We start from the raw sequence: 27,357 nt of genomic DNA, 5'->3' as shown, positions 1-27,357 counted from the left end.
AAAACTCTAAGATCATCTAGTACAGCCATTAACCCATCACCACTATGACCACTAACCATGTCCCTCAGTGCTATAGCTACACATTTCTTGAGTGGCTTCAGGAACAGTCATTCCACCACCTCCCTGGGCAGCTTGTTCCAATGCCTCACCACTCTCCCGGAGAATAAATTTTTCCTAATATCCAACTTGAACCTCCAGACTATTCCCTCTCATCATATCGCTGTCACCTGGGAGAAGAGACTGACCCTTACCTCACTATAACGCTCTTGCAGGCAGTTGTAGAGAGTGATAAGGCCTCTCTTGAGCCTCCTCTACTCCAGACTGAACAATCCCAGTTCCCTCAGCTAATTCCCATCAGACTTGTGCTCCAGACCCTTCACCAGCTTCATTGCCCTTCTCTGGACATACTCCAAGGCCACAACCTCTTGTACTGAGGGGCTCAAAACTGAACACAGTACTTGAGGTGTAGCCTCACCAGAGCTGAACACAGAGAAGCAATCACTCCCAACTCTGTAACGCTGCATTGAGCTTGTGGTCAAAGTGCACAACTCAGTACTTGGTCTTGCTGAAGCCCATACAACTGGCCTCACTTTATTGATGCAGCCTACAGTAGAAGCTGTAAGATCTAATACATCAGATCAGGCCTCATTCCACTTTGGGGAAAAAAAAAAAGCAAACAAGTCATTTTACCTAAGACATGTAACACTGACATTCAAAAATAAATAAATATATATATCTAGGATCTGCTGTCACAATGAGTTATCACCAAAAGGCCCCAATGAACCCACTGAGTCTGACTTACACTGATATTAGTAAATGTTTCTCTGAAATGTTGGCTGCACAGAAAAGTTATTCAGCAGTATTCAGGCATTTTATAAAGTGAAGTTTTTCCAAGCCTTTAGGAGCTTTTTAATGCAGAACACAGAACAAAACAACACAAAACCAAAAATCAAGAGCAGATTACTTACCTCATTCTGGTGAGTCTTTGGGTTCTGAATGGTCTTCATGCTGAGGGACATTACCACAAGAGGAGGAGGAGGAGGAAGATCTTTAACCACGTTCACCAAGCCAGGCTTCATGGCCACTGCCTCTACCTTACACCAGCTGACTGACTGACTTGAGGGCTCTAAAGAAACAACACAAACCACCTTCACTCTTTTTGGAATCATAGGTAAGAACTGTCTAACAGTAACATCAAAAAGGGTATGTTCCTGTAAAGTTTTGCCTTTGTAGGCTACATTCAGGTTAATCCTGACAACACTTTGGTAACTCAATACTCTCATTTACCACAAGCCTAAACACACCAGGGGCTTTTTTGCATACACACACACAAGAAAAAAAAAAGAGAAAAGGAAGATTTTTATTTAGGCCAGGAAGATTTCTTGCATCTCCTGTTAACAGCCTAGAAGTCCCAGCTCTACTGGATTCCCAACTCATAGACCATGTTACATGTCTGAAACTGAGGCAGATGAAATATGTGGAGTAATTTCCCCGACAGATAGAGGATATTGAGAAAAAAAAAAGTAAACAATCCATTATCATTTGAATATTTTTTAAAGTATAATTATTCATTTGCTTAAAAAAAAAAAAAAAAAAAAAAAAAAAAAGCTCATTCCCAGAAGATGCTGATATGCAGACAAGATAACTCACCACAGCCAGTTACAATGAAGCTGAGGCTGCATTTTTAAGGGATTAGCATTTTGAGGATAGGTGCTGGTAGACTTGGCTACTTGACACCTCTTTGGAACCAACTAACACACTACGTTCTCTCACCATTCCTGCTCCAAATGCAAATAGGTAACTGACCAAAACATCTTCAGCTGTAAAAAACACCTGATCATCTCTCAAAACGAGACAGGCAATCAACTACTTAACAACTTCTTAATTTAATTTCCAACTTCTTACACCTACAGCTTCAACTAGCATGCTACAGAACAGTGGTTCCCAAGGTGAGATGCATGCACCCCAGGGGGCACAATAAGACAATCGACGGGGGGTTCAGGAAGAATTATTTTTTTTTTTAATTTTTATTTTTTTTACCATTAATAAAAACATTTTTAGAAATTTTTTTGTTTGTTTTTATTTTGGTGTATATTTTATAGTTAGTCAAGTATACTTCCTATCCTGAGACTCTCCATAGGAAATATGGAAGGGAAGGTACAAGTAAGGAAGAACTGTCTGATAAACTAGATTAAAAAAGCACTTGGCTTTGCAACTGAAAATCCTGTGCAACAACTACTAAGATTTACATAAATACAACTAACTAAAGACTGAGTTTTCAATACAGTAGGCATGTCACCATTTTGAAATGAACAATTCTGATACAAAGTTACAGACCCTCTCTGGAACCTGAAGGCTGTAACAAAGATATAGGAATGGGTAAAGAACTTCCAACTTCCTTAATATACCATCACCATAACTCTGAGGTGAGATCAGAATCTGATTCCAGCAGGGTAGAGACTCATCAACATTAGGTAAAAACGAACAGTTACTGTCTGAACTGTTAGTTATCACTACCATGATGTTTGCTACGTGGAACAACTTTGGCCTCTTTTCAGATGGAGAAAGAAAACACCAAAGGAATACGAAGTCAATTCTTGAGCAAAGAACACAGGTGAAAAGCTATTCTTAGGCCTTTAAGTTCAGTGCCAGGAAGTACACTGACGCTTGCCAAGGCCTGGTGGAAAACTCATCAGAGCTAGTTTGTCTTTTGGTAGTCAAGAATTTGTTGTGCCCATTCCAGCTCAAAATCCTTACTGGTATCAGCTTCATCAGTTTCTGAGCCAGGTGCTAAAGAAAACTGTTCTATCAGAATTCAAAATTGTCAATACTGTATTTGAAATGCCTCAGAAAGATTCCAAGAAAACTCATAGATTTTGTCAAATATGATTAGCACCCCTATGTTTTTGAGAATACACAGCACACACTGAATGAGGAACTCTAACCAAGGCAAAGTTAGGCTCCACATCACAAATTATCAAGTTCCACACCAGAAATTTTCAAGTGCAACAGAAAAATACTAATACATCATTTTTTTAAGCACAAACTACTGATTATATGTCTTTTTTGTGTATGTATTTCTTTTCTGGAAACATAAGTAATTTTAACTAGCTCAGTGTACACTGCTTTAGGGTATGTATCAAAGTGCTGGGAACTGCACCATTCCTTCTCACTGCTACTCAAAGTTATAATCTGATCCGCCATGCGCAACCTTACATGGGCAGAGCTTTCAAACAGAAAGTTACAATTTGTACTAGATAATGAAAACTGCATAGATAAATTAAAAAACTAATTTGTAAAATGAGAATTTATCAGTAGAGATTATATTTTTCCTCCCCCCTAGGATCCCCAATTATCTAAGTTTTTCAACAAACAAGCATTCCGCACGCAAAGAGCCATACGTGGATTTTTGATTTCCAGCCAGCACGGTCCTTTGATCTTTCTACTCATCAAGAGAAGTTCCAAGCTAGAAGTGTTAGTTCCAAATGCATGTGAAAATGTTTCTCCTTTCAGGTCTTGAGGAAGCCGAGGGTATTCAGCCTAACAAGTAACAAAAAGCAGTGAGTCATTTCACACCACGGAAGTTTTCATGTTGACACACTATATTCAGAGAGAACCTTCACGGAACTGCGGAGTACCTGAAATCACTGTAATTTCTCCTCATGCACAGCCTTTACTTGTAACACTTTACAGCAGTTCAAGAAATTACTCTACTGACTGTACTTAAATAGCCACATAACTACTTAGAATCAGGACACTAATATAATACGCTTGAAGCAAAAGTTCCTCATCCTCACTGGATGCAGGAGAAATACTATCATCAGCAAAGACTATAGCAGAGCTCCAAGTCTGTACAAAAGCTGATCAACTGTTGTACACATCAATAGACAGCTCCAGCCTTCATATGATAGACAACAATAAAGCTGGATATTTTTGCACAGCTAAAGAAAGATTTGCAATAGCTTGCAAACCTCTATGAGACGCTGCTTTAGCAACTGAAACTTGTATTCTGGACATGGATTCAAAGAAAAGCATTTAAAGTTATTGGTTAATTTAAACCATCTTTCAGCACTTTAGGCCCTGACACAGCACAGCTAAATGCTGTTTGGCTGATTAGTTGATTTGGTGGCAAAACAACGCAATGTAAAAATAATTCTGAATATACACACACGATAGACAAATTATAACTGGGAGGGATGTGGAAAGAATGTAGCAGTTGCTAGAAATATTTCTCCTCCTTGTGACTTCTTTACACGATACAGCAAACTCTAACAAATCATCACGTCATAATTTTCCTAGTAAATAACTATTATGGCAGGGACTAACAAGCATACAAATGGTAACAAAAAACAAACAAACAAACCAGCTGCAAGCTTAGGTATTAATTAATCTCTGCATATGGAAAATAGCAAGTTAACTCCTATACCCTTAAACAACAAACAAAGCCAACAAGAAGATAATGAGCAACTATCTACACAACGCAACAAAGGAACAGACACTAGATACAAAGGGTCAAATGCTATGATTTTTATTCTTATAGAAACATAAACAATTCCCAAGTAGGTACGAAAGCAAGTTATGGTCTTTCATCAGATTGATTATACTCACCGAATATTTAACTTCTAAGTATTCAGACTTGGCTGGAACATCCGGGATCTCAAAGGCATAGTATTTTTCCACTTTCTGAATAAAACAAAGACATTACCATTTCTTCAGTATCTTCAATTTGAAGATGAATTCTGTCCCAAAAAGTGATGAAATAAAGGCCAACCAAAGCATAAAACCTCAAATACCATGGGCTTGATCACATATTACCACTATAGTAACTCATTATATCCACCTAAATATAGTAAAACTGTTTTAATTTCTGTATTTAATCTATCCAGGTTTTCATACCATGAACAGTTCTGTACTGAATAAATTTACAAGCATACTGACCGTTACAAACAAAAGCCAAACAACATAACAGCTAAGGAAACTCCAAAATATTTTGTACATTCACAGCCTGCAAAAACATTCTTGACAATTGGTGGTCGCAGGCAATCGCAAAAATCCTGAAATGGCTGAGGTGGAACAGCATCTCAAAAGGTAACTCAGCCCAATTCCCTGCCCAGAGATGGGTCAGCTAGCACTGACTTCGCAGGTTGTGTTCAGTTGGGTTTAGATCGTCTCCAAGGATGGAGACTTGTCAGCCTCTCTGAGCAATGTGCGTCATTTCTTGACATCCATTACAGTAACAAAAGGCATTTTCTTATGCTCTGAAGAAATTAAGGGTCTCACATTATACCTGCTACTCTCGTCCTCTCAATGGGTGCCAATTAGAAGTGTATCGCTGTCTACTTCCCCTGCTTCCAAAGATATTTATACACAGTGCCCCCCCCACCCCTTGCCCCTTCCCCAAGCCACCTCTTCTCCAGGCTGAGTAGCGCCAGCTCTGTTTCTCATGACAAATGTCCCTGCCCTCATGATTATCTCTCTGGCCCACTCTCTACAGAGATGCTGAGGCTATGCTCTGCACCATCATCTATATCGTTAACCCAGCTACTGCACAATATGGTACCCATCCCTACACTACACCACCAGTGACTGGCCTCCAGATGCACTTCATGCAGCGGATCACAACCTTTTCAGCACGGCATTTCAGCCACCATTCTCTACTTGACCACCAAGCCAGTCTCATCTCCTTACACATGGCTGCCAGCTTGGTTAACTTCCCCTTTGTAAACCCACACTGAGCACTGACAGGCACCTTTCTGTGTGCTTTGTGTGCCTGGCAACAGCTTTCACAGTTGTTTCCTTCAGCACCTTCTCCCAGGGTCTGAGGTGAGACTGACCATTCCCCAGAACGTCCTTCACAGAACGGTTGAGATTGGAGGTGACCTCTGAGGCCATCTTTTTGCTCATCTTGAGGACACCAACGACATTTCTGTTCTTCCAGTCCTCAGGAACCTCCCCTGATCATCATTATCTTTCACAGATGATCAAAGAGTTGCCTCACAGTGGAACAAGCCAGCTCTTTCCTCATTCATGGGTGCCACCAATCATGTGCCGTGGACTTCTATCTGTGCAGTTTAGCATTCCTAACCTGACCCTCCTCTGCTGCAGTCTTCCTTTCTACGACTCTCGTTCTGGCCTCCTGGTACCAGGGACTGCTGAAGGCTGCACTTATTAACAAAGACCAAGGTGAAAAAGGGACTGAGTATCCTGACCCCTTTCACCAGCAGGCCCACCTTTTCCATAGTTCTCCAATACCTTTAGAAGTCATTTTTGCTGCCCTTTGCCTCTCTTGCCATCTTGCCATATTCATCTTCAGGTGGGCTCTGGCCTTCCTACTTCTATCTATATATGCTTCAATGGCCACTTCAAGTGACCCATGGGTCACTTGACCCATGCTTTCTTTTTCTGTTTGAATCTATTCAGAAGTTCCTGGTTCATCCATGCAGGGCTCCTACCAGCTTTGCTGGATTTTCTGATGGTCAGGATGAATCCCTCTTGAGCACAGAAAAGGTGATCCTTAAAAAATAAACTCTCCTGAAGTCTTATTCTCTCCAGGGACATCATCCACAGGATTTGTCCTAACAGATCCCCAAGTAGGCCAAAGTCTGATCTCCAGAAGACCAGGGTTATAATTCTGATTTCTGCTTCCCTCCCTCCTTTCATGTTACTGACCTCCAACATACCGTCTCCATTGCAGTCAAAGCTGTCCCAGATTTCATATTCTTAACCAGTTCCTCCTTGTTTATAGGAACCACGTCCAGCAGTTTCTCCCCTCATCAAATCTCCAATCAGTTGTGCCCAAAAGTTGTCATCACTGCATTCCAGAAACCTCCTGTATTGCTTATGCTCTGCTGCATTGTTCTTCCAGAAGATATTGGGATTGTTAAAGCTCTCCATAAGCAAACAGGGCTGGCAGAAGTGAGGTTTCTTCCAGTCATTTGTAGAAGGCCTCTGCAGCAGACACCTCCCATGGCTTTACCCCATGAATCCGCCCTATAGTGCTGACCCAAAAGTTGCTCTTTGTCCTCCCTCAGGCAAAGCTCCATGCAGGCCCACTGCTCTCTCATACAAAAGGCACTCCCTCTTTGCCATTCCTGCTTAACCACATCCTCCCCACTATGTATCCATGATCACAACCAATACCCCTATCACTGCAACACAGTTCCTCCTTCCATACCCCATGCCTTAGCACACAGGCATTTCAGAGAGGAATCCCAAGAGAGCTGATTTCCCAACAGTCTGTCAGCTGTTTACTTTATTACAGGCTTTCTATTGTATTTCATTTTTCCATTTGAATGACTTAGGCTTTACTAGAAAGTAGTCAAGTTTGTCTATATGTAACACAGAGATAGTTAAAGCAGTCTCAGATCAGTACAACTTCACTGAAAGTATCGCTTCTGCTTTCTGCAAGAACAGTAATGATTTTCTGTTTTTCAAGAACAATTACCTCCACTTTCCAAATAATTACAATATCTTGTTCAGCAGTGCTATTGGACCTGCTGAAATGTTATGCTCTACTGTGCTACACTTTGCAATACTTCACAAACCATCTGCACCAGTTACACATCCACACTGCAGAAATGCATTACGCCATAACTATGCTGGGATGCTTCTACTCACACAAGAATTCCTGGAGCCCCTTTTAACTAAAGGTCATATTTTCTCTGGAGAGAGTCAGCATAATATAGCACTACTGTAAGTATAACAGGGAAAAATAGGCTACCAGAAATGGGAATAAACCTTAATTAAATAATTAAATGCATGCACAGTTAAGTGCATTAAGTTATTTGCTTTTGTGTTATGTTTTTGTTCTTCTTTTATTCCTCAAAATAATAGCATCAGCAATAGCTCCCTCAGAGCACTACAGTTAAGTCTGCTACTTCTCACATCACTGCAAAACTGCTGGGATTTAAGGCCACAAAACCTGGGTAAAGAAGAGAGGTCCTTCTATTGGAAGAAGGCAAATCCAGAAGCAAGTACGGCATCAACTGCTACTCAGAAGCAGAAAGAAGCACTGTAGCTCAGTGTACAAGCATCACTATGAGGTCAGAACAGTGTAAGAAATCAGCCTTCAAATGTAATCTGAATTATTTAGCCAAAGCAGCACCTCACATGAGCAGCACGTTACAGTCATAAAGCAGCAGATGGCCACACATTGCTGTTAGCACTTACCTTTTTTTTTTTTTTTTTTTTTTTTAAACTCTCAGGCTTCAAACAAGTTCTTGTTACAAATGCAAGCTGAACACAGGGTAAAAATAGTATGCGGCAGTGATTCATCTGCGTTATTCCACAGAGCTCAGCTCAATTACACAAGCCCCTGGTCATAACTGCAGTGAATGAATGCTTTGCTGCAGAGTAATCTGCCCTTGAAGTGGCCCTTCAGAGAGCAGAAATGAGCAGCAGTGATTAGCTGCTAAGTTTCTAAGTGGAGTATAAGGCTGCTTTCAAATTGATTTGTGAAGACTTGCTAACTTGGCAGCAGTGCAACCCACTGAAGCTGCAATTAGCAGCAGGTGCAGGAGGAAGTGATATGGCTTAAGTGTATCTGTTCAGAGGGACAAAGTTTGGGGCTGGCAAGGCCAAGACAGGCACACACGTGCATGCAAAGAACAACTTGCTTCAGTGTATAAATACTAGATCTCTCTGCATCATCAGAAAACGGGATACTCTGAACAAAACAACTTTGGGTGCATCAGAGGTATGCCAACAGCTCTTCTAGTTCCCAGCTAAAGATGAAAGAATGAGTTTCTCCTAGCTTCATACTGCTGTGCAAGAAGTCACACAGTACCCCAGTAGTTCCACCATTACCTTACAGGCAGCAACAGCACCCCCTGCTGCAGACATGCAGTCTGTCCTGGTTTACTTTGCGTAACCCTGTCACTGGTCACAGAAATTTTGTATTAAACTGGAAGAGCAGAGTTTACCATATTCTCCCCTCAAAAGCCTCACCAGCAGCAGTCCTTCCCCCCCCCCCTTCTAACCTTTTCTAACACCTTTTCTAACGTACCTTTTCTGACACCTTCTAACACCTTCCCCCCACATTACCACCTGCCTGCTCTGGTCCTCACTTCCTCCTGGAAGGATTTAATAACTATCAAACTCGGAAAAAAATATGCCAACAAAATAAAGCTAGAGTGCATTACACCATATTCAGTTAGTTAAAATCAGTTGTCTGGAAAGCTTGATAATTTCAAACAGTAGAAACACTGCTGTCAGGTTATTTCAGAGCTTCTGTGAACCCTCAACTCAATCCAGTCTCATTTATTCACAAATTACATTTTATAAGTATATTCTTTTGCTAAAACCGTCCTTCTAAGCAGCTCTCTTACTGCTTATCCCCTTTTGATGTTTTTAGAGAGCAAGTAGCTCTTACCATTATTCTTCAATTTACTGGACTGAAAATAACAATAAAACTCTTTCGTAGTAATCTCTGGTACAACTGACTTTCCTTTTGTCTCAACCCTCCTAATTGCCATCTTCTGTATCTACTGTCCCTTAAGTTCATTGTTCCTCATCAGGATGATCAAGCGCTGTAATATTCTAGGTAATATCTTATGTCACAGTGCTGCTGCTTCCCTGTTCCTGCTAAGGAACACCAAGGACCCCAGATGCATTGCAGTCACATGTCCTGAAAATACAGTTCAGTCGTTCCTACAAGCCCTATATAAAAAAAAGTAAAAAACTGACAAGCTTTGAACAAATATCAGAAAGAGCAGCTTACAAACTTTCTGCAATGGCTTACTTAGTTTAACTTTCAGAGATGGGTTTTAGAAATTATCTTACTCTGTTACCTTGTCCGTACTATTTTTCTGGATTATAATGGAATGGATGTTTTTTTTTAATCAAGATTCTTTTAGCAGATCTGTATCTGCTTACAAAGGTCTTTTCCCCTCTTTCCTTTTCTGAAATACAACTATTTGCAACTTCTATTTTAATCAAGAATTGATCAGCCCTGAATTTCCTTTTTCATTCCTGGAAGGGTCTTTGAACAATGAGCTATTACAAACTTGAAGCATTGCTGATGTTTTCATTTCATCAGCCTGTATTTCCCAAGTACTCACCTCCTAAAGCCTCTCCTAACACGAATTACCCCATGAACTAGCTTTTATTTTCCATCATTTTTTTTACTGTTAAAATTCCATTCTTCCTATATTTTTACTCACCATCCCAATTACTGATCACCCATCCCAGAATGAATTTCAAGTCACAAGGACTCCTCAGAAAAGTTACAACTAATTCCATGCCACCAGTAATAACAAGGAAAGCCAGCTTTACTTCACCAGTGTTACTTCAAGAAACAGAAAAGTTTCTGAGCACCACGTTGTGAACACATCTTTTCCTTCAACTTGCACGTTAGCCACCTTGCCCCCACACAAACTCCCTACCCCCACCCTCTCCCCCTGCCATCATCAAAAGATGGATGCTCTGCACAGTTAAATGAGAAAGCTTCCTCGTACTACTGTCATCCAAATCTGCAACACTTAGCAGCATCATCTGCTCTTTCCCTGTGGCTATGACAAGTTTCATATTACTGTATGTGTAGGTTTCCTAAAACAGTAACATTTTATTTTTCAGTAGTCATTTAAGAATTTGTTGAGTAAACAGCACAGCGACAATAAAGCTGCAAAGTTATTGCACATAGCAGCAAGGCCATAACAGCTGAAGTTTCAAGACTGAATGAGCCTTTAGAACATGTTATCTCCTGTGTAATTCATTACAACAATCCATGTTCCAAGCACACTCAAGAGGGCAAACATGCCAGGGTAAAGGATGAAACACGCAAAGAAAAAGCTTCAATATGATAACCAGACAAATGCAAAGACAGTCTAATCCCAGCACACTCATCTCTCTGCTGAACAAAACCATCTTTCACTTTAAATTCTAACATGATCTGATAACTGCATTTCAAAATAACCTCCCCCACTGGACTTCAACAGACTTCCCACCTTTCAAACCAGAACAGTAGAAAATGAGCAAATAAAATACTTGCATACAAACCTTGGATTTGAACTTCATAATCTTATACTTTGGTGAAATGCAGTCATTAAATTCCTTGAAAACATTCATTATGGTTACCGGAGTCTCTGTCTCTTTCCCACTGGATAGATCCATCTCCTTAAAAAGAGAAGTTTTACAAATCAGCCAGGACAAAGAAGTTGGATTTTGTTTTGATATTACAAACAATTTATCTCCTCTAAGTAAACACTGTGACACAATCAGCCAGGAAAACCTGAATTAAAAAAAAATACTATTTGAAAGAGAGTGTTAAGAAAGTTCCACTCTTTCTTGTAATACTTCGAGGCGTTTTTACTCCGTGAGCAGAACTAAACATAACAATTTGTCTGCACTTGTTAGCTACAGTCAGGGGACAGCAGCAACACTACAACTGCATTTCACACAACATATACCACGTGTGTGCTGCACATCGCTTTACCAACATCTGCATCAGTCAATACTGGCTTCAGCAGTTCATATAAACACACTACTAGAACTCACAACCTGCCACGATCAGAATGAAAGGCACTTATGTTTGACATGCTTAAAAGATACACTTACTGTTTCACGTGGCAGTAGATAAACAGTTCTCTCAATGTTTTTCACCGTCACACAACAGCTGACGTAGGTGTTTGCTGATTCGATCCAAACTTTGCCAAACAAAAATACCACACCTAAGGAAGCACAGCAGAGCAAGGCGTTCAATAGGCAACTCTTAATCTTGCTTAAAGCCACTAAGCATGTATTATTTCTACACGCACAGAAATGCAACCATTTCCTCGCTTCGGTCCTTGAACATCGAACCTTTTCTATGTAAGCAGTATATTCTAAATCGTTTTAAACACCGGCTGTGTAAATTATCTGCATAGTTCTTCACACCACGACCTCCATCACAATAGTAAAGGATTCTGATATGTGAAATTCAAAATGGCATCACCCAACCAGCCTCAGAATTCCAATCTGATATTCCACTTGTACCTACAGTAGTTTCACAAGTTGTGAGGAAAGAAAGGGAGGGAGAAGTCACTGAGAGCTGCAGATAATCAGAATGCCTGTGCTGTCAATCACTTCTGAAATACCTGTGTTATCTGCAATTGCTCATTCTTGAGCTAGACTTGTACAATTAATCCCATTTTCCTTCAGCACTGTGAGATTAAGACTATATGAGATTAAGATTAATAAAATCTGGAGAAACACATTCAGAAGACAACAACTAAAAGTTAATTGATTGCATGATTTCAATTGGCTTTTTCTTTCCTTTTTAAGTAGATGAGGACATTGAAAGATGTATTATATTGTAAGAAATATGCTATGATGCAGTTATATCGTCAGCAGACATTTCAAAAAGCTTACATGCAGCTGAACTAGAGTAACTGACTCTTCACAGTGAACCACATCATTACTGGACATCCTGAGCCATTAAGAATCTGGAACTAGCAAGAAATGCCACAAACAGCTAATCCATGATGCTAACCTTTGAAACGACAGAACAGGTGTAGCTGAATTTCAAGTACAGTTCTGAATTACGTGTAAAACAAACTTCCAGGAGCACTTAGAAAACCTGATTTCACCTGAAAACCTGATTTCACCTCCAAAGTCCATAAATAATTGGGAATTTGATTACACATGACACAGTTCCTCTACTATTAATGAAATCAGAAATATGAGAGCTGTGACCATCTCAGAAACAACGATTCAAAGAAGAAAGATTTTAAAATTTTGTAACCTACTTTGGTCTGACAATGCACAAAATAAGTCCGTTGTTAAGCACTGCAAATTATCTTTGCCATGCAATCTATCAGATGTAAAGATTCCTTCCTTACTCCATTAGACAGCAGATAAATCAGTGTAGATGCACTAAGCTGGATGACAGAATTAGAGTGACAGCCAAAGAAAAAATCATTTCTTGAGTGCTTGGAGTAGATGTGAACAAGACTGCTTTTGTCAAGGACAGAGAAGAGAATGTTGCAGTTTTGAAGATGAGAGCGAGGACGCATGCTTCAGCTGCACAAAGTGTCTGAAGAGATTTTAATACAGATACAATCTTCAAGATTTGGACAGTTAGAATAAAGGGATCTAGAAAGGGCTGAAATTACAGATCTAAGTGACAGGGAAGATGGAGTTCTTGTCCTTGGCAATCATTTCTCTTTTGAAAGACAGACAGATTTGGGTGGGTTTGTATCATAGCAGACGGCTGTTTGAACAGCACATGATATTAAGAGCAGTGGAAGTTAACCTGCAAGAGGCATACATGTAAGCAGATGAGAAGTAGAAATAAGGATACACAGGCCTGCCAAGGTCAGGATAAAGAGCCACCTGTATTGCAGAGAAACTGTCATCAACTCTAGCATGGACAAAATCGTGGCCTCAGTCCCCATATTTCACAGAAACAAAGTAATTTACAACAGAAGGAATCTTTGGAGGTCAACTGGCCTCAAACACAATACTATCTCTGAAAGAAGGGCCAACTTCAAAAGAGTTCTCAGAGATATTTCATCTGTAAAACACAGAAACAAGAGAAGACATACAGGGATCTATCCCCTGCAAGCTTGCTTGTGGAAAGAAGAAACAAAGGAAAAAAAGAAGTAAAAATGTAAAACACAAAATCTGTGAAAAGGAAGATTAGTTGTCAATGAATCAAAATGCAAGCAAGTCAAGAGACAGGGAAACTGTCTTGCTCAAGGTTAAGAAAGGTGGGGTTTTTTTTATTATTACTATTACTCTAAACTGTTAATAGGATTACAATTCTCAAGTTCTCTCCCTGAGATAGCGAAGACAGTTATGAAAAGTAAGCCTCCAAAAATGATTAAGTTTGAAAGAGTCTTATGATTACACTGTAGTATTTACCCTTCAGGCCACGCATTTGAGATCACAGCAAATGAGGCACAAAGACCATGAGCGTGTTAAACAACAAGCAGTACCAAAATTTTCCCTTTTATGCTACTAATTGAAAACAGGTGCAGTCTTTATTATTCAATCATGAAAAAGTCATAATGAGAAAAGAACACTCCTTGCAAGCGAGGAACAGAAATCCTTTCATAATTATGTTCCATTCAGCAACTACTGACTTAGAAGACAAAAAAAGGAAAAGAACAATAGCGAGGCCTTTAAAAGGAGTAATTTTACATTAGAGCCATTGATTTCATCAAGATATCTATGATTATTACCACTCCCATCACTAAGCTGTTCAATGCAGTACAGTCTCACATTTAAGTCTGGCACCCCCACTTACAGCAAAAGGTGCAACAGAGAAACATAGATTGACTCAGCTTGCAGCATCGACCCCAAAAAACCTTCAGGATATGGAAGAACCCTCTGGTAAATCTGCTCTAAGCACATATTAGAGAAATAGAGTGTTAATCTTTAAAGAGAAGGACAGACAGAAAGTGCTGAGAACGGATGTGAACACAACTTCTTTTGTCAAGGCTGATGGTCAGAGAGCTGAAGTTTTGAAGGTTTGAGAGCCAGGATTCACACTTCAGATGCACAAAAATCATTAGGATTCTAATATAGAGATAATATTCAAGAATTACACAGTTTGAACAAGAAGATCTAGATAGCATTTGTATCTTTCAGGCCACCTTCCACCCTTTCTTAACAAATCTTCTTGCATAAAATCATACAACTATTACAGGACTCCCAATAATCCACCAGAATCATAGAATGGCTTGGGTTGAAAAGGACCTCAAAGGTCTCTTGGTTTCAACCCCTCTGCCATGGGCAAGGTCGTCAACCACGAGACCAGGCTGCCAGAATCTTAAAAAGCATTTCCAGAGAATGTGAATGCTCAACTGTTGCACCACTAAGTAAGAAGTGAACAGTTCCAGCTTATTCCTAGAGCATGCATAAATGTTAAGAATATCGATAGGCCGCCAACATCAAGAGCCTTTGCATCACCTTCCTTTGTCAAGTCATACTGCTCTGCACTAAAGAGGAGGTGGCAGAGGAACAAAAGAGATTACTGCACAAGCTACAGATATAAAGGGTACCTAGACACAACTTAAGCAGTACAAAATTCCAGTTGCACAAAAAAGAATGAGAATGGCATTTTCTGCCTTTAGGTGAATAGTTACCTGGCTGACTGTACTGATCTTCATAAGCATCCAGCCAATAAAATCTTAAGACTTGATCATCATTTTCCCCATGCACAAGTGGAAGGAGATTGGGGTCCAGCTGAACATCTGTCGCCACCAGATCAGCTTCATCCTCATCTACTTTGTCCCAACATGAGATATCTGGGAGAGAATAACTTCTGCAGGTTTTGCAGAAGAAATACAACAAGAAATAAAATCATCTTTTCCATTGTTTCTCCTTTTTTCACTCCTACCAACACTCCTACTCACACCTTTTGTTACTTTTCTCACTACCAAGAAACATGCCAAGAAGTTACATTTCTTCAGACTACTTCTGAAGAGAAGGATGGAGGAAGAGAGAAATCCACACATAAGCATGGCTCTCATTACACAACACATAAGCTTTAGAAGCCACACGCCTGCTCCAGCTCCAGCTTTGGCCACTCAAGCCTTCACATAACTAAATCTATACAACTGTAAAAGTTGCTTGTGGGAACAACAAATTACTTCAGCAAAACTACCTTTGAGTCATTCAATGTTTCAGCCTACAAGAATTTTATAATTTAAAGTTATGGGAATACAAGAGTCAAGATTTTTCCCCAAACAATCAAGAAAAAACAGTAAAAACACTTCTATTTATATATTTGAGGGCATCGAGTGCACCCTCAGTAAATTCGCAGATGACACCAAATTGGCTGGAAGCGTGGATCTGCCTGGGGGTAGCGAGGCCCTACAGAGGGATCTGGACAGGCTGGAGAGCTGGGCTGAAGCCAATGGGATGAGGTTCAACAAGGCCAAATGCTGGGTCCTGCACTTCGGCTACAACAACCCCAGGCGACGCTACAGGCTTGGGGCGGTGTGGCTGGAGGACTGCGTAGAGGAAACGGACCTGGGGGTATTGATTGATGCTCGGCTGAACATGAGCCGACAGTGTGCCCAGGTGGCCAAGAAGGCCAACGGCAGCCTGGCTTGCATCAAAAACAGTGTTGCAAGCAGGAGCAGAGAGGTGATTGTTCCCCTATATTCAGCACTAGTGAGGCCGCACCTCAAGTACTGTGTCCAGTTTTGGGCCCCTCACTGCAAGAAAGACATTGAGGCCCTGGAACGTGTTCAGAGGAGGGCAACAAAGCTGGTGAGGGGTCTGGAACACAGGCCATATGAGGAGAGGCTGAAGGAGCTGGGAATGTTCAGCCTGGAGAAGAGGAGGCTCAGGGGAGACCTCATTGCTCTCTATAACTTCCTGAAGGGAGGTTGTAGTGAGCTGGGGGTCGGCCTCTTCTCTCGTGTCATTAGTGATAGGACCAGAGGGAATGGCTTCAAGCTACGGCAGGGGAGATTCAGGCTGGACATGAGGAAGTATTACTTTTCAGAAGGGGTGGTCAGGCACTGGAATGGACTGCCCAGGGAGGTGGTGGAGTCACCGAGCCTGGGAGTGTTCAAGGAAAGACTGGATGTTGTGCTGAGGGACATGGTTTAGTGGGAGCTATTGGGAATAGGTGAACGGTTGGACTGGATGATCTCTTAGGTCTTTTCCAACCTTGGTGATTCTATGATTCTATGATTTCCAAGATGCAGCTGATGAACGTGATTAATTACTTCTAGCTACAATACTTTCAACAACAACTGATCTTAGAAAATTCCCTGGGTTGCTTAGCGTAAGAATCTTCAGCAATTCCTCATTTTTGCTCGTTGGGATCAAAGTGTGTTCATACCCAAATGAAGTCACCCCACCATACTGAAATACATTGTTACGTTGTTACGTGCCAAATCCCAAAAGAATTCAGTATTTCTTAATGAAATAAGCAGCCATCAGCACGTTCAATATGATCGTTTTCAAGGTCATGATATAAACAAAAACTCACATTGGATCGTCGCTATTCTGTCTGTATCACAAACAAACTACAGGCAAAGGCAAATACAAAGACAAATCTAAGGCTTGTAGATACTGAAAAGGCTACTTGCTAGGAGTTAAAAAGAATAAAAAGAGAGATTCTTACAAGACAGATGTCTCTTTCTTCACAGATTCCAGCTGCTCTCTCTCTTTCTTTTCAACTTCTTTGTCTCTTTTTGAGGTTTCAGCTGTCTCAGGTACAGTTCCCATCAGCTCTGCTTCCATAGGTTCATCAAAGTCCTCATCATTAAAATCCATCATTCCCTGATCATCATCTGCAAGTGTTGCACATAGAACTAAAGGTTTCAATCATTAAAATGACAGGGCAGACTATACCTGTGCATGCAGATTGCAAACCATATACTTGAATGCTAACACACAGTACTAATCTACAAACTCAACATCACAGTTAAGCTATCTAAACATTTAACTAGAGCAAACTATGAGGAGTTTTAACACTAATACGATGTATTTAATGAGTTTCCAGAGTTTGGTTTTGATTTTTTTTCAATACCTTCAATAGCTTTTTCTTCTTTTGTCTTTACTATTCTCCCATTTTCTGTAGCTTTTTGCACAAACTTGATATCCTCATTCTCTTCAGAGGCTGTGACAGACTTTGCTGTGTAATTTGGATGTTTAGGATGAAATGAAGCTGGAGGAAGAGCTTCTTTCCTGAGTTGAACAGGAGCTTTCTTTGATACAGGGGTGATTACCTGAAAGACATTTTAGACATGAGTTAAAAAATTTTCTTTTAAAAGTGTGGAAAAAAAAAATATCCAGTGCTTGCTATTTGCAGAAGTAGTAACCAGGGCTACAGGGAAAGCTCCACAAATTCTGCAGCATGACAGCTAAAACTCCTCAAGATTAAGCTTTTACAACAGAAGTGATGCTAGAGAATTAAAGTGTGCCTTCTTTAGTTTAAAAAAAAAACAGTTTACAATAGGCCATAGTTGACATTTAGTTATTTTCACTGTTTTCTCACATAGTATGACCCCATTCCTAAATTAATACTTCTATCTGTGCCAACTGAGTATGTGACAATATACGTCAGGCAGAGACAGGGCCTGGAACAACTAGGGAAGGCCAATGCATTAGTCTCCATCTGCTTGGATCAGCAATGAGTTCAAGCTTTCTAAAGGACTCCATGGGACCAGACAGCAATGCCCCATGTCAGAAAGAGCGAGGGAGACAAACATACTGCATTCCAACATTGTCTGCAAGCCTGAACTCCAAGATGGTACGCACAGAGCTTATATTTCAGACAGGGTGTGACTACAAAGCAGCTACAGAACCTCCTCTAATAGATGTTTATTAGATGGTCTTCACTATGACAAACAACAGGTTTATGTATCTGCTGGCCTTTAAACTGCAACAAGAGCCCAAACCTCTTGTTTACAGATGTAGAATTTAGAGTTGCACACCAGTATTTCTAGGGTTTTCATCTCAGTTCAGCCACTTTAGTTGTGGTCACCAGAATTCAGCTCATCTTTGAACAGAAGCAAACATTATCTAATACACCCCTACTAACAATTTCTTCTGCTAACTCAGCCAGATGAATTTATTCCTACTTCCGCTCCTGCCTTCTGCCATCAAAAGCCACTGCTGTCTTGTTCTTTCATGGTCATTTATTTTCTAAGGCTGTACTCTTCATTTATTTCTCTATCCAAGTTTCCAGCTCCTCCTCCTAGGAGGAAGCTATCACAGTAACTGCCTCTCATTTCCTACAGACATGCCTTCTCTTTTGCACTACATAGACACAGATCTCCTTTCTTACTGTATCTCCCACTTTCTAAGTTATTCCCACACTCCACCACAACTGCTGAAGTGCCAGTGGTGACTATTTTTAAGAATTGATTTCAGTATAATATTAAGATATTATATATCTTAGACTAATAGATATTATATATCTTATAATAATAATTAATAATATAATAAAATTATAAAATAAATTTATAAAATTAGAAATATATAAATTATATATATTATATATTATAATATTATTATATATATTTATATATATAAATATATAAATTTATAAAATAATAAAATAATAATAATTAATAATATTAATTCACATTGTATGTTAATGGCAAATCAGATTTATCTACTCTACTCTGCTCTCTAGACTCCTAGCAAGCATCCCACTGTATCTCCAGCTATAAAGTCCTTCCATTTAGCAGAACCCTTACCACAACAGCAGCCTTCCATCCACACAGAAGCCTATTACTCCTCTCATTCTCAATCCTCCACTAAGTTCAACTTCTACCCATAGAAGTTTTGTTTTCCAGCTGTGCAGAAGAAGAGTCTCTTATGCTTTTCCACGACACTGGCACTTTCTACTGCTTCCTTTATTTCCCATCACCTTCTCTTTGCTGCAAGGTTTTTTCTACTCTTAGGGAAAAGAGACAGAAGCTCACCTTCACACGATGCACCTTACAGAAACAATTTCATCTGTCAGCTGTAACAGCTACACACACTGTGGCTCTAAGGATATAAAGAGCATTACTCTTTCTATATATTAACATGGAAGGAAAAAGAAGAAAAATGTACTGTTACAGAGTAACATGGCTTAGGAAGCTACTGAAAAAACTAATTTCTAGAAGCAGAAATAAAAGACAACAGCATTCAAATTAACCAAAACACAGATTAATAGTTAGTAATGAGAACTTTTTAAAAAAGCCTTTACTTCACCTTAGGAGCTTGAGATTGTACAGAGAAAGGATTCAGTGGCATTCCAGCAGATCTTTTCCTTTTCAGCACTAAAACTGGTGGTGGACTTAGCTGAACGCTCTGAATATTGAAAGAGACACAGACACAATGGAGAGGGATTGTTTAGTGGTTTCTTTTGCCTTGGTTCTTAACGTATTCCAACAGTAAGAAAGAAGGCCACTGATATTTCTCATTCAGCAAGCAAAGAAACTTCCAGATACACAACTCAGCTATGTAAAAAGAAAAAATTATCTGAGCAATCAGCCCATGAAGAAAGACACATTTTTTTTGGTAAATTTTGAGAGAAATATTGTCGTAAGTAATTAAAACAGCTTTCAAATAGTGGGCATTTCAAAAGCCAACCATGCCTTCAATGTACAAGTATCAGAATAACTGGTGGGATGTTCTTCATTTCTGCTAGAACAGTAGTACTGAGCACACGTGCTTTGAAGGCAGAAAGGGTTTCTAAGCACTGTCAAACTAGAGTGAAAAACAAATTTTAACGTATTTGTAAGTACAGTTATTTTGTACTCATCTTTACCAACAGATAATAACAATATAAAACGTTGGAAAATAATCAAAGACAAAACAATAGCTAGCTATTACTTAAATAGAACCTATAGTGTAATTATCAGCATTATTTCCTCTATTTAATGCATTGCAAAATTTGACAGCATTAGAATGCATTTCATTAATGATTTGAGGGTTTTGACAGCCTAAGATATTGCAACTCTCAACCACAAAGACCACAAAACTAGGAGAACAACTTTATACTGGAATCATAGAATGGCTCAGGTTGGAAAGGACCACCAAGTTCCAACCCCCTTTGCTCTTCACTGATAGAATACATTTTAATTCAGTATCTCTCCACAACAGCAATTTCACATGCTTACATGTAAGCAATTCTTCAGCTCTAAGAAATCCATCTAAAATCCATCACTGAAAACTCAGTGATGATCAGGAATGGCTTCATTAGAAAGAGTCCAACCTTGGCTGCTGTAGCAGCTATCCTGCACTCACAGTTCAGAGAAAGTAACCATCAGGTTCACCACGCAAAGGAGGTTGCAGGCAGTTCAGACTGCTGAGTCCCAGAACAAGCCTTCCTCATCTCCTCTGATGCACTCAAACACACCCAATGGATAGCCCACAGAGTGACAGAGCATGCTGATACACACGTTAGCACACGCTGTCCAGATGCACACAAGTTCTGTTTCACTCCAAGCTGATTGAAACCTAGAAAGCTGCATTAGCACAGGTTCTAGGTCACACACTATAAGCTGTCCCTAACCAGGAGATACTAGCTTTGGCTTAACTCAATAGTCATGCGACTTCTGTGTGGTACAGAAAACATGCAGACAGACTGCAAACATACACGAAATATATCAAGCAGATGTGTAGTTGCAGGTATCAACCTTAGATGACCTGATTTGGGGAAGAATTTTATTTTCTTTGCAAGTTCCACAGCAAGAAAAATAAATGGATGACGGTATCTCAGAGATTTTACCTATATACTCACTTCAGCATTTAGATCTTGAAGAATATCCCCCAGTAAATCATCCTTTGACAGGTCCACAGTTTTCTGCAAGACAACAGTTTAACCAAACAGTTTTTAGCTATTCATTTGAACCCAATCGGGAGATTAGCACCAAATAGCTAAAGGATTTCCATAAAACACAGGCACAACTTCAGAAAAGCACTACACACAAGAACTCCTGTTAGCAGCTCGACACAGGAAACTGAAATAAAACCTCACTTTATCCCACCCCCACTAAAACAACATAAAGTTAAAAAAAAACTTTAAACTTCACCATGCAGTAACTTACATCCGTGTTTTTCTTCCCAGCACTGGCAATAAACATAGATTTAATTGTGTTTGGCTTTGATACCACAGATTTTTTCACATTCTTTTTATCAGTTGTAGAAGCTTTGCCACTTTTTCCTACAGAAAAAGATAAAATTAGTTATTTCTACATCAAAAAGTTTAACGTTTAGGGGTCCACTTAGAGGCAAGAATAGACAGATGAGGTAATCACTTCGTCCACCTTTACACTGTTGCCTGAAATGAAGCCTAATGCTCCTTTGTCTGCTGCCAGTTTTCTAATGGTTGCCATGCACAAAAAAGTATGCAAAATCCTATCAAAATCCTCTCTCTGCTAGTCACATCAGGGATGATCTTTGCATACGAGTCCATAGTACAGAAAAAGGACCAAGATTCTTTGTATGGAATCTGCACAGAAGAAAGAAGTACCTAGGAGCTTGGCACTAGGCCTGGATTCTCAACAGCAGCCTCCACTGCGATCATAAAAGATGGCAAAACCATTTGATCCCAGATCCACAAACACACGGAAGAACTGTAGTGGTAAGAGAAACCACGCATCCCTCACACGTTGGCTCTGGAAGCCAAAAACATTCCCCAGATGTGTTTGCTGTAGATTTGAATATACATCCCATAGAAGACTGAGCACTAAAGTAGTTAGAAGTGATTTGACACCAGGTTGTGGACCCCTCCCTTCTGCATCACAGAGACTGAAAAAAATGTAAGTTTACAGCCATGGAACTACACTGCATGCCTTTGGCCATATTCACCATATTCTGACAGCAAGAAGTTGCCCATCTGAGAAGCAGCTGAAAACTTTCTTTCTACACTGGTTTAGTTCATCCTACCTTTCTTACTGGAAGCAAGAGCATCATCGTCCAGATCTTCATCAAAGATTTCCCGTCCATCTTCTACATAACCAATCCCATCTGTACAAAACCAAAATGTTAAACATCTGCAGTTCAAATTCTCTCTCGTGATATTTCTAAATATCTTCATAATCCAAAGCGTTACATAAACTTTTATTTCCTTTAATATAGAGCAAGTGATATAAATGCAAACATTAAAATCTATAGCACTCTCAGCTGCACCTTCTATTAGACAAAATGTATTATTATTACTTAATTAGAAATTACCAATGACAGTACTTCTTTTTGAAGTTACATGGCTGACAATTGGAAATAAAGTTTCAAAAGCAATTATTGGTGGAAGAACACATTCACTACTATCTTAATACAGTACTACGAGAACAATGCAAGACTCATTTCCATATTAAAGTTCATTCTTTTTTGTTATTCTACTAAAACGTTTCTAAGAATGCACTGATCTACAACTTACCTCAAAACAGAGGCACTATGAAATCCACCTGGTTATAATACTATAATCGAAATAATTCTCCAAATGAACCTTAACTTACCATCATCAACAATCCAGTCATCATCCTGACGTTCTCTGACTATCTTGGAGTATTGTTCTTCATCTATTTCATCATAAACACCAGTGAACTCCTCAACCTACATTTAAAGCACATTGATGATTACTTATTCATACAGACCATCAACGAAAACACAAAAGTTCTTGGGATCTGCAAGTCCTCCAGGACAGATGCAATGTTTTCATTTTGTAAGCAAAGGTATTCATTCAATTTTTCTTTTTTCTTTTTTTTTTTCTTTTTTTTCTTTTTTTTTGGCAGTGACAAAAGAACTGTTACCAATTTTTTCAATTATCACATTATACCAAATTTCCTGAAAAACCAGTGGAGATTTCATTTGAACCTAATATACTTCATTCCTCATTTCACACCAAAGAAATAAAATAATAAATGAATCCTAACAAATACAAGCTGTGATGCTCTGCTTTACTCTCAGGCACCAAGATGAGCTCGGTAAAAAGGAAGGTGATTTGCTGTGAAGAATAATGCTGAAGATGCTCGTCTGTGCCTAAGAGTGAATTTGCATCTTAATGATCGATGCATTTCAGACTTCTTCAGACTTATCCACCTCAATGTGCAAGCCACTTTCCGATAACACTACAATTAATTGGATGGTCTTGATGTCACACTGCCAAGTTTCAGTTATATCAGTTGAATACTTAAATTTTGTATTCTTTGTGGAAACAGAGTATCAGCATTCATGGACTAACAGAATTAATTTGATTTGGAAGGGACTGTAAAGGTCATCTGGTCCAACTCCTCTGCAACGAACAGGGACACCCACAATACATTACATTATATACAATCCATATTAATGGATTTTAGTCATGTAAAGCTTTGAAATTTGAAGAGAAGATCATTTGAAGTTTTTAAAAATAAAATAAAACCTATTCCTATCATAACATTAACTAATTTATATTTAAAGGTTGTTCCTTCTTTGCTCTCTGTGAGATAAGCAAAGATGCTGCATATTTGATTTGCAATTATTAAAGTTTGGTTTTGAAAACAATAAAAGCAATATGAAAGACAGTTACATTCCAAAATATACACATCATTAGAAATAGTAAGCTAAAGCTGAATGGTGCATTTTGCTTCTCATAATTTTGGGAAATGCACAAAGGGTGGTTACGCATTTCAGCTCACATTAACTTTTTATTAAAGACAAAAGAGAGGGAATTTTCACCTCATATTTTAATTTTTCCCCAGCTTTGGCCTTTTTCAGACGTTCCAGTGCTTCTTGCTGACCTCTTCTTGACTTCCTCTCACGCCTAGAGCGTGATGCTGCAAAACTCCCAGACTCAGGCATCGCTGAAAATAATTAAAAACAAGAGAAGAAATTTTAGTAATGAGCTGCTGTTATCTCTGGTACTTAGTATTCAGCGACGTATTACGAGCTGGCTGTAGGTACTCAGGTAGTTACTAAGCAAAATCATAGAATCATTAAGGCTGGAGAAGACCTCTAAAACTATCAAGTCCAACTGTCAGCCCACCACATCACACCCACTAAGCCCCCAGTGCCACATCCATCCCTTGAACACCTCCAGGGATGGTGACTGCACCACCTCCCTGGGCAGCCTGTGCCACTGCATTACCACTCTTTCTGAGATGAAATTCTTCCCAATATCCAACTTGCAGCCATTCCCTCTCATGCTATCACTGTTACCTGGGAGAAGAGACCAACCCCCACCTCACCACAACCTTCCTTCAGGCTGTTGTAGAGAGCAATAAGGCCTCTTCTGAGACTCCTCTTCTGCAGACTGAACAATTCCAGCTCCCTCAGACGCACCCACAGGACTTGTGCTCCAGACCCCTCACAGCTTCATTGCCCTTCTCCAAACACGCTCCAGGGCCTCAACGTCTCAATCAAAATAAAGACCCCGACTGTCCCGCGCTTGGCTAAAGGCACAACGTCACGGACAGCTGTTGAGAAGCAGTTCTGGCATTAGGGAACACACGGCCTCACACGCACACACACAGAGCAAGCAGGTTCCATCCCAGCCGATGTTCAGCAGGATGGGGAGAAATAACACAGAAACTGCCTCGTTTCCAAAGCACCCCTCAAATCTCATCAGCTTCCATCTGAAAAGGACCCCCGCCCCATTTCCCCGGGCACTTCCAGTTCCTTATATTTTGCACGTCTCCATGACAACTAGGGAACAGACAGGCGGCGAAGGGGCCCATACTGCTGCAAAGCAGCAATATTCCTTATGTGAATCCACAGCGCTTAGGAGCGCAGCTGCACTGAGGCAGAACCGCGCTCTGCCCACACCTGACGGCTGTCTTCCGCTTCTTTCGCACCCTCACCCACGACCAGCGGACCCTCACGAGGCGATTCCCTCCTTCTGAGAACCCCCGCCCCGAAGTCCCTTCCTCCCGCCGGGCTCGGATAGCCCCACAGACCCGCTCGCCCCGCCCAGCGTTGCAAGTGGGAGCTCTCGGCCGCGCGTTCCACAGCCCAGCCGCCCTCACGGCCCTCACCGTTCTCAGCCATGGCGCCCGCGCGCCCTCAGCGCGCGCCAAAGGCGAAAGTGGCGCGAGACGGGAGTCCCGCGAGCCGCCGCCAGGGCGGCAGCCAATCAGGAGCGGCGGCGGCTCCTCTCGTCCCCCCCTTCCCGCACGCACGCACGCACCTCCCACCCCGCCGCCCCTGATGGTGAGGGCGGGTCTTGCGCTGCTGCCCGGGGCTGGGGCTGCGCGGACAGGAAGGGCGGGATGGGGCGCAGCGGCTTCCGGTGCGAGACTGCGTGAGCGCCGGCTGCGTTAATGGCGGAGCTGCAGGAGCGGCTGAGGTGACTGAAACTTTGAGTCCTTTTCTCTGAAATGGCGTAGGACTGCCTGTGGCCTTATTTACAAAGCCTGGGAAACTCATGGGCTTTGTTACTTCTTTCCACTTGGATGTTTTTCAGACGTCGTTGTTGGCCGGTCGCTACCCGGTGATCTTTCCACCTTTATTTGCAGGATTTACTCGAGGAGCATTTGCTGCCTTTGAAAACACACGGGCGTTGACTTCGGAGTTAGGGTGTATGGCCTGTAAGAGAGGCAAATGGCACCAGCTCTAACTTACCTACCCACCTCTTGCTATAGTACTGTCTGTTACTGCTGTACTTTAATGGAACCGTAAAACCTACCATAGCAGCAGCATCAGAAGTGCTAGACATGCCCCCAACCATCCCAACTGTTCATCCCTGGGCATAGAGAGGAGACCACCCCTCTCAGCAACAGCTGTTCTAGATCAGTGAAGCTGTAGCAAACCTACAGCCCTGGAAACCTATAGCTTTGGAGGGCTGAAGCTTGATCTTTAAGGTCCTTTACAACCTAAGCCATTGTACAAAACACTGACAGCTGCAAGAAGAATGCTTATCTGACCTATAGATAATGAAATGCTGTCTCGTATATAAAATTTATAAAACAGCTATCACAAAATCATTCAGTTGGAATAAAGATACAATGATACTGCATTTCACACACATCTAAATGATTTCTTACGCATTCTTTGTAATTCTGAATTGATGGGATTTTAATTCTTTTGATTAAAATAAAACAAAAAACCCTTTGTCAGCTGTCAAACACACAGTGAAATGTTGTTCAGGTGATGCCATGATCTGAGATGATACACAATGATACAGTTAACTTATAGAACTGTACTTGTTGATGCAGCTCCACTGTGGGACAGGGCAGACTAAACAAAACCCTTTTTCATGAATGCTTGTTCAATCCTGCCATTCATCTTGGGCCATAACAAGAAGGTATCTGTTTCCTGGAGCATAGCATAATAAGCATTTAAGTGCCACAGGGAGGGGAAAAGGGGGAGGGGGGGGAATACAGTTTGCTTTGGAAAAGAAAAATAGCCCAGCAGGATCTGGGACTTCCTCTGCTAAACAGCTTTGTCACAACAGATTACCTTGAGCTGAAGTTTAGCCTCCCTTGGGACAGTAATTCAAGAACAGCTTGGTACGACCTTTGCTCAGTTGTCTTTGAAGTAAAAGAGTGGGAATTTCACTGTGCGGCTCCAAGCCACTCAAGGTTCTCTCAAGGAAAGTGTGATAAGCCTCAGAAAAAAAGCACAAGAGAAGTGCAATAATGAAGATGGTAGGCAGCCAAAAGCACAGAGCAGAAGAGGAAGCTCAGGAAACCTGCGCTCCCAGATTTCAACAAAAGGTGACAAAGATGTATTTTTCATGTTGTTTTCTTAGAGCTATGATTTAAATGTGTCAGAATCAAAACCAATATTTATGAATAGAAAATGCTGAAAACCACTGCAAGAGCTCCAAGTTAATATATCCTGCAGTATATATTAACGCACAAATGGGGTATAGTATCAAACCTATACTAAATTGACAAAGTAATTACTGTATTGAGAATAATTCTGCTCTTCCTTTTTATATCCATGCATACATGATCTGTCTCAAGGACAGCAGAGCAAAAAGTTAAAATTCTCAGATTC

General features: G+C 40.6%; 1 protein-coding gene across 1 annotated transcript in view; it reads right to left on the bottom strand.

Moving 5' to 3' along the window:
* POLA1 (DNA polymerase alpha 1, catalytic subunit) overlaps positions 1 to 24,219 on the bottom strand; it is a gene marked incomplete at both ends in the record, with an annotated part of 192,185 nt that extends 167,966 nt beyond the window's left edge. Inside the window, 14 exons of the mRNA XM_079545479.1 lie at positions 969 to 1,126; positions 3,402 to 3,540; positions 4,609 to 4,683; positions 10,996 to 11,112; positions 11,554 to 11,666; positions 15,066 to 15,244; positions 17,063 to 17,231; positions 17,471 to 17,669; positions 19,648 to 19,746; positions 21,182 to 21,244; positions 21,489 to 21,604; positions 22,330 to 22,410; positions 22,899 to 22,995; positions 24,097 to 24,219. Of these exons, the coding sequence (XP_079401605.1) occupies positions 969 to 1,126; positions 3,402 to 3,540; positions 4,609 to 4,683; positions 10,996 to 11,112; positions 11,554 to 11,666; positions 15,066 to 15,244; positions 17,063 to 17,231; positions 17,471 to 17,669; positions 19,648 to 19,746; positions 21,182 to 21,244; positions 21,489 to 21,604; positions 22,330 to 22,410; positions 22,899 to 22,995; positions 24,097 to 24,219 (1,728 nt within the window). The remainder of the gene's footprint in view (positions 1 to 968; positions 1,127 to 3,401; positions 3,541 to 4,608; positions 4,684 to 10,995; positions 11,113 to 11,553; positions 11,667 to 15,065; positions 15,245 to 17,062; positions 17,232 to 17,470; positions 17,670 to 19,647; positions 19,747 to 21,181; positions 21,245 to 21,488; positions 21,605 to 22,329; positions 22,411 to 22,898; positions 22,996 to 24,096) is intronic.
* Between the last annotated feature and the right edge of the window lie 3,138 nt (positions 24,220 to 27,357).

Source organism: Tetrao urogallus (genome assembly GCF_951394365.1).
Source record: "Tetrao urogallus genome assembly, chromosome: 1".
In the NCBI taxonomy this organism is placed as follows: Eukaryota; Metazoa; Chordata; class Aves; order Galliformes; family Phasianidae; genus Tetrao; species Tetrao urogallus.
This window is presented reverse-complemented; position numbering and strand designations above follow the sequence as displayed.